General features: G+C 42.5%; 1 protein-coding gene across 8 annotated transcripts in view; it reads right to left on the reverse strand.

The window, feature by feature from the left end:
- Positions 1-2453, reverse strand: part of LOC136709759 (potassium/sodium hyperpolarization-activated cyclic nucleotide-gated channel 1-like) — a 56289-nt gene extending 53836 nt beyond the window's left edge. For 7 of the 8 annotated variants that reach the window (XM_066685291.1, XM_066685273.1, XM_066685282.1 and 4 more), the window contains exons 1-4: positions 1987-2453; positions 1404-1593; positions 1007-1114; positions 611-751 (exon numbers count right to left, since the gene is read on the reverse strand). In XM_066685291.1, the coding sequence (XP_066541388.1) occupies positions 611-751; positions 1007-1114; positions 1404-1593; positions 1987-2123 (576 nt within the window). In that variant the 5' untranslated portion in view covers positions 2124-2453. The remainder of the gene's footprint in view (positions 1-610; positions 752-1006; positions 1115-1403; positions 1594-1986) is intronic. The other variant, XM_066685300.1, reaches the window with a different exon arrangement.
- Between the last annotated feature and the right edge of the window lie 4466 nt (positions 2454-6919).

Raw genomic sequence — 6919 nt, forward strand, 5'->3', positions numbered from 1 at the left:
TAATATATATATAATATTTCGATAATTATATTTTGTTAAACATATTATAAATTATGGGCAGCACGTTGTGTCGCAGTCACAGCTCCAGGGGCCTGGAGGTTGTGGGTTCGATTCCCGCTCCGGGTGACTGTCTGTGAGGAGTGTGGTGTGTTCTCCCTGTGTCCGTGTGGGTTTCCTCCGGGTGACTGTCTGTGAGGAGTGTGGTGTGTTCTCCCTGTGTCCGTGTGGGTTTCCTCCGGGTGCTCCGGCTTCCTCCCACAGTCCAAAAACACACATTGGTAGGTGGATTGGCGACTCAAAAGTGTCAGTAGGTGTGAGTGAATGTGTGTGTGTGTGTGTGTGTGAGTGTGTGTGTTGCCCTCTGAAGGACTGGCGCCCCCTCCAGGGTTTATTCCCGCCTTGCGCCCAATGATTCCAGGTAGGCTCTGGACCCACCGCGACCCTGAACTAGATAACAGTTACAGATAATGAAATCAATATTATAAATTCTATAGAATAATTTTTCCAAAAGTCTAGAAAAGATGAAGTGGTTCTAAAGCATGAAGTAAAAAAATAACTAAACCAAACATTTAACAATTTTAACTATTTTTTTTTAATTTTATATACTTGCCTCTTCCCACTGACGAACATATCGTAGGAGTTTAGAAATCCTCAACAGGCGCAACAGGCTCAGTAATCTGAGGACTTTAATCAGACGCATCATCCTAATCTCTGCAAATATGGAAGACTGGGAATCAACAGCCCCAACAGCCTGAATCACAAAGTAAAGTAGAGAAAAAAGTCAGAATGAACCAATTAAAACATCGCATATGCATTTGAGCACCACACCCAATAAAAAAAACAGCTCATTCTTTCCTCAAAGAGTGCTCTCTGAACAGAAGTGACATCATCAGCCTCAGGTAAATAGTACAACTGCTCCAACCCTGAAAGGAACTGATCTATAAAGTGAGGAGGCCATTAGCTGACTGTCTAAACCTATGACAGACAAATACAACAAAGTACTCACCACAAGAATGAGAATACAGTAATCCAAGGGTAAAACAGCCAGTAGGTCTGGAAAGAACCATGTTTTAAAATATCGATTCCTTATTATCTTCAGATCGAGAAGAACAGCCTGTGAAAGGGTAAGAATCAAAAACAATGTGGTCAATGCTTTTGGATAAAGGCAGCTGAAGTACAAAATGAGCAGAGAGGGTATCTCAGTTAGCTGGGCATTTTCTTTCATTCGTGGGTGAGGTAATAGAGATGTTGCAGACATTGTGACTTGCTCATAACACTACTACTGTAAACCTGAGTGTAAAGGTTTCTCTACATGTAATTTTTTACTGAGCTGAATGAGCTAAAATCATCAGTAAAATTCCCTTTAAAATATAAACATGTGATAAAGAATGAGAAAATCATACCTCAGTGTCTTGAAACAGGCCAGTGCGAAAATTTAGTATGAGGTCAGTGACAAACACTAAGTCAATGACGACACTGACAGAAATCCAGCTGCTGCTGTACTGGACATCAGCTGTGAAAAAGCTAATGCCCAGAGGTATTATAATCACATTGACAAATGTTATTAGCAGTATGATGACCAGCCAGTAATTCCTAAAGGAAGACATTAAAAAAAACTTGAGGAAAAATGGTACAAATACATTTACACTAGGGGGCAGTTTCCTGGACAGGAACTGAACTTAGTCTTGGACTGGATAGATAACTGTTTCCTGTCTAGCCCAAGCTAGGCATTGAGGGCCAGGGTCGTGTGCAGCTGATCCAGAGCACCCCTTTCAAAGGCTAGAACTAATAACAAGATTATATCAGCAGCCCATCTGGTGTTTTGGCCATTTTGGGAACCCAGAGTTTGAGATTCTCTAGGCTTCTCCATTGAGAAGTTCGTGCTGTCCACAACTAGGCTTCATTTCTGTCTAAAAAACTGACTTAAACTTCCCATAGGTGAAGGTGATATGTCCCTAATGAATTTTCTTTCCCTTATGAAAGTACCTGAACGTGCTGCAGGGGTGAATAACCCATGTTTTTTGAGCAGTCGCTCTGTTTTTCTCCTCTTTCACAGCTTCAGCGCTTCCAAAATAAGACAGAGTCGCCTTATTGTCCGCGGGCATTAACATACACTCAAACATTGTGGCGTTAGCTTTAGCGTTATCGTTATCTTAAAAAAGAGTATTTTTGCTGGTGACTACACTGTCGTTAATGTGTCAGTTTATCTCAAGGCTCTTTTATTAACGGCTAACTGACAAAACCAACCGGGCTAGTGTTCCCTTGAGCACGTTGCTATAGCAACAAACCGCTTTACCGAGTGTCCAAATGTCCGTATTAGACTAAAACTACCGAATATTCGACTTTCAGGATTTTATTATCTCCTGGAAATATGTACATTTACCAGATAAATAACTATACACCAGAAAGAGGTGTGTAGGAGCACTCTGTAGTTCTGAAATTATATTTTGTTAATCCCCCTTGCACTGTCTTAACATTCAGGACCCTAACAGAGCATTTATGATTTGAGTGGCTTGTCGTTCTGAGCGCTGCAGTGACACTGGCGTGGTAATGGTATGAGTGGATCAGACACAGCAGCGGGGCTGGAGTTTTTAAACCCCTCAATGTCACTGCTGTTCCAAGAATATTTCACAAAACATAAATATATATCCAACAAAGGACAAGAATGACCTGGGGGGTCGCTGTCGTTGTATGCTTAGCTGAACCTATGTGTGCTTTTAGGTTCTTTATACCTTTATTTACTACACAAAACATGGGAATTTCTTTTTTAATTCATCCGAGAGCTTACATTTACGTTTCGGCATAGCTGCTCGAGATGAGGGTGGGTACATGAGCTTTGGCCTGACGTAAACAAGGACTACTGATGTGCAGACTGACCAATTAAATGTTTACAGTGAAGGTTATCGACCAATAACGGTAGCTCTACTGTCAGACCGTCCAATCCGAAGATTTTAGGCTACTTCACCACGCCCTCTTCTCACTCAAGCGAACCAATCGGAGTAGGGGAGGGCGGGACTAGTTTGTGAACGAAACTTCTCGAAATTCTATGTAAGCTGTAGAAAAACAAAATGGCGGACGATTGTGAATTTTCGGCCGGACATATTTTAAGGCTGAAAAAGAGGACATGTCCGGGTAAAAGAGTACGTCTGGTCACCCTACTTTATATAGCCTACAAGGTGGACCAACGCATGTGTGTCTACAGTGGTCAATCAGTGTACACAGTTTTTAAAACCTTAACAGTAGCACTGCTGTATCTAATCCTCTTGTACACACCAACACACTGCTTCTGTGTCAGTGTCACTGCAGTTCTGAGAATAATCCACTTCCAAATAAGGCACGGTGGTAGCCCTTTCATAATAAAGAGGATGTTACTTGAGGGTTTGTATTTTATATAAAATTGCTGTGTCATTATTCACTTGTGAAAATGATTTAAACATTTATTTGTCAGCTTTATTTCCTCACAGGTTGTCCTCTAGACCTAGCTGGTAGGAAAGCAGTGTTAAAACTGAAGATGATTACATTTTTTCTTAAAGAGAAAACAAAAATGAAACAAGTGAACTAAAACCACTGACTCTCAGTTTTTCTTGATCAGAGCCTGACACTATTCACTTCATTACTTCATTAGTTGTTTCAGGGCCATGGGAGGAATCATACCTAATGGTGTAGCTATTCACAGAACCAGAGCTTGTATCAGGCTATATGTCTATGCATGTGCTTGTCAATACCAAGATGCTGCTGCACATTAGGAATGCAGTGCGGTATCCAGACACAGTCTGGCATAATTGTATAATGGGTTTATAGCGGACCGAAATGTACAGAGAGGTCACCTTTTAGCCAAGACCAGAACAGCAGACCCAAGGATATCCCTTTAAAGTATGTGATTGGTCTCTTGTTGCCATGGCAGCAGTATCTGCGTTTTCTTTGGTGAAGACCCAAGCCAAGGTCATCCGCGGGATGTGCAAGCTCAACTCATCCAGAGCCCCAGTGGAGCACGTTTCACTTTCAACAAAGGGCTTTTTCTGACAGGCTGACCCCTCCAGCACTGGACACTGTGATATGGGGGATGGCTGTGGAGTCCTGACACTTTTGAAAAATGTGTTAAATAAGACTGTAACAATAAATACAATGATCAAATTACGTTACATGATACAAACAGAGACTGAAATGATTGGCTATTAGACTCATTTTTACAAATACATTATTCATTGTCCCTAAGGACTGGCCTGTAGATTACAGTAGGACAACTGAATAAATCTGCATTGTTTATTTAAATTTTAAAACTCGCAATTAGAATCTTTTAAATAGTGTGACTAATAATATGTTAATATGAGTAGATACTTTAAACGGTTCATATCATGGAAAAACACATTGTCTTCATAGTGTTGCATTTAAACATTATAATTAAAGCACACCTTTCCCTTCCTAGTCAATATAAACCAGATATGGAAATTAAGCTGTTAAAACAACTTAAAATGAACATATTTGACATATACTTGTAACATCCCGCTCATCCTTGCCCTTTGTCTTGGTCTGTTTTACTCTTTCTTGTCACTGTCTATGCTGTTATATGCTGTTGTTTCCCTGCCCATCCCTTGTCCCACCTGTGTCATGTTCTGCACCTGGGAGTGCCCCATTATCATGGGTTCTGATTGTTCCCTTATGTTCCTTGTTCATCATTCCTGGGTATATATGTACATACCTCTTAGCTTGGTCTTGCTACTTCCACGTTTTGGTGTTTCCACTCGTAGTAAGTTGATTCTCTGCTGTAGTGTTAACTCTTGTCTTTAGTTGCTTTGTGGAAGCCTTGTCTTCTGTGTTGTTTTGTTTGTTGCTTCTTGATTTCAGACAATATTAACTTGTATATTTGTTGTCATTCATTCATTCATTCATTCATTCATTATCTGTAAGCGCTTATCCAGTTCAGGGTCCAAAGCCTACCTGGAATCATTGGGCGCAAGGCGGGAATACACCCTGGAGGGGCCGCCAGTCCTTCACAGGGCAACACACACTCACACATTCACTCACACCTACGGACACTTTTGAGTCGCCAATCCACCTACCAACGTGTGTTTTTGGACTGTGGGAGGAAACCGGAGCACCCGGAGGAAACCCACACAGACACAGAGAGAACACAGCACACTCCTTACAGACAGTCACCCGGAGGAAACCCACACGGACACAGAGAGAACACAGCACACTCCTCACAGACAGTCACCCGGAGGAAACCCACATGGACACAGAGAGAACACAGCACACTCCTCACAGACAGTCACCCGGAGGAAACCCACGCAGACACAGGGAGAACACAGCACACTCCTCACAGACAGTCACCCGGAGGAAACCCACGCAGACACAGGGAGAACACACCACACTCCTCACAGACAGTCACCCGGAGGAAACCCACACAGACACAGAGAGAACACACCACACTCCTCACAGACAGTCACCCGGAGGAAACCCATACGGACACAGAGAGAACACAGCACACTCCTCACAGACAGTCACCCGCAGGAAACCCACGCGGACACAGAGAGAACACACCACACTCCTCACAGACAGTCACCCGGAGGAAACCCACGCGGACACAGAGAGAACACACCACACTCCTCACAGACAGTCACCCAGAGGAAACCCACGCGGACACAGGGAGAACACACCACACTCCTCACAGACAATCACCCGGAGGAAACCCACGCAGACACAGAGAGAACACACCACACTCCTCACAGACAGTCACCCGGAGGAAACCCACGCAGACACAGGGAGAACACAGCACACTCCTCACAGACAGTCACCCGGAGAAAACCCACGCAGACACAGAGAGAACACACCAAACTCCACACAGACAGTCACCCGGAGCGGGACTCTAACCCACAACCTCCAGAAGCTGTGTGACTGCGACACTAACCTGCTGTGCCGTGCCGCCCTATTTGTTGTCATGAATGAGATTAACCCAAACTAGTCACACCTATGTCCTGCCTCATTGCCTTCCTTCATATATCAGACTGATCGAAGGTGTAGTTTCCGTATACTCTAGGGTACACTGAGGTGCTTTCGGTAACTACAATGTGAACCAGTGCTATGCTGTTTGTTTAAAGATTTACTCTTGTATGTCATGTGCTTCTTACTTTTACATGTGACAGCATATGTGACAAGTGCACCCACTGGGAGAGAAGGGCTGGAAAACTCTTCCTCACAGAATGAATTTGGCATGTTTTTGAGCACCAAAACACAGCTGGAGTAGAACTAATTCCCACTGACAGGATGACTCTCCGCTCAAGCCTCAGGGGCCTATTAATTTTATATTTATCTTTATAAATATGCTTATGTGTTCGCAATTATAGTCAACAGGCTAGGTTTGTAGACCAACCTTTCTTCTGATTCAAATGAATAAATAAGTTGTCTCTCCTGCTTTACAGCAGTAACAGCCTCTGCTCGTGTGGTAAGGCTTCACACAAGAGGCTGAAACATTTCTGTGTGGATTTGATTGTGTTAGCCACAAGAGCATTAGCAAGATTTGACTTTGAGCATAGTGGCCTTAGGCTCATGGGTTGCTACAAAAGAGTATGCTGTTCTACTAAGAAAGCATTTCTATATATATATATATATATAATGTATTTATTTATTTTAAATGTAGCAAGTTTTCTATATTAATAAAAGAGTAAACAGTGTCCATTAATTTATAAATCATAGAATATAAATCAGATTGGGAAACTGGAGTTAAACCAACAGCCGTCATTAAAAGTTAATGTGTATTACTAAATATTTTGTTGCTGTTTGATGTAATTTTTATTTTGTAAGTCTACATCGTGGAAGCAAACCTTCCACCGCCGTGTTGTAATATTATATACACAATAGCGCCCCACCGGCAATAACGCGTTACTGCAATGACAGCATTGGGTTAAACGGTGCTTTCAAG

Source organism: Hoplias malabaricus, chromosome 1, assembly GCF_029633855.1.
Source record: "Hoplias malabaricus isolate fHopMal1 chromosome 1, fHopMal1.hap1, whole genome shotgun sequence".
Taxonomy (NCBI): Eukaryota; Metazoa; Chordata; class Actinopteri; order Characiformes; family Erythrinidae; genus Hoplias; species Hoplias malabaricus.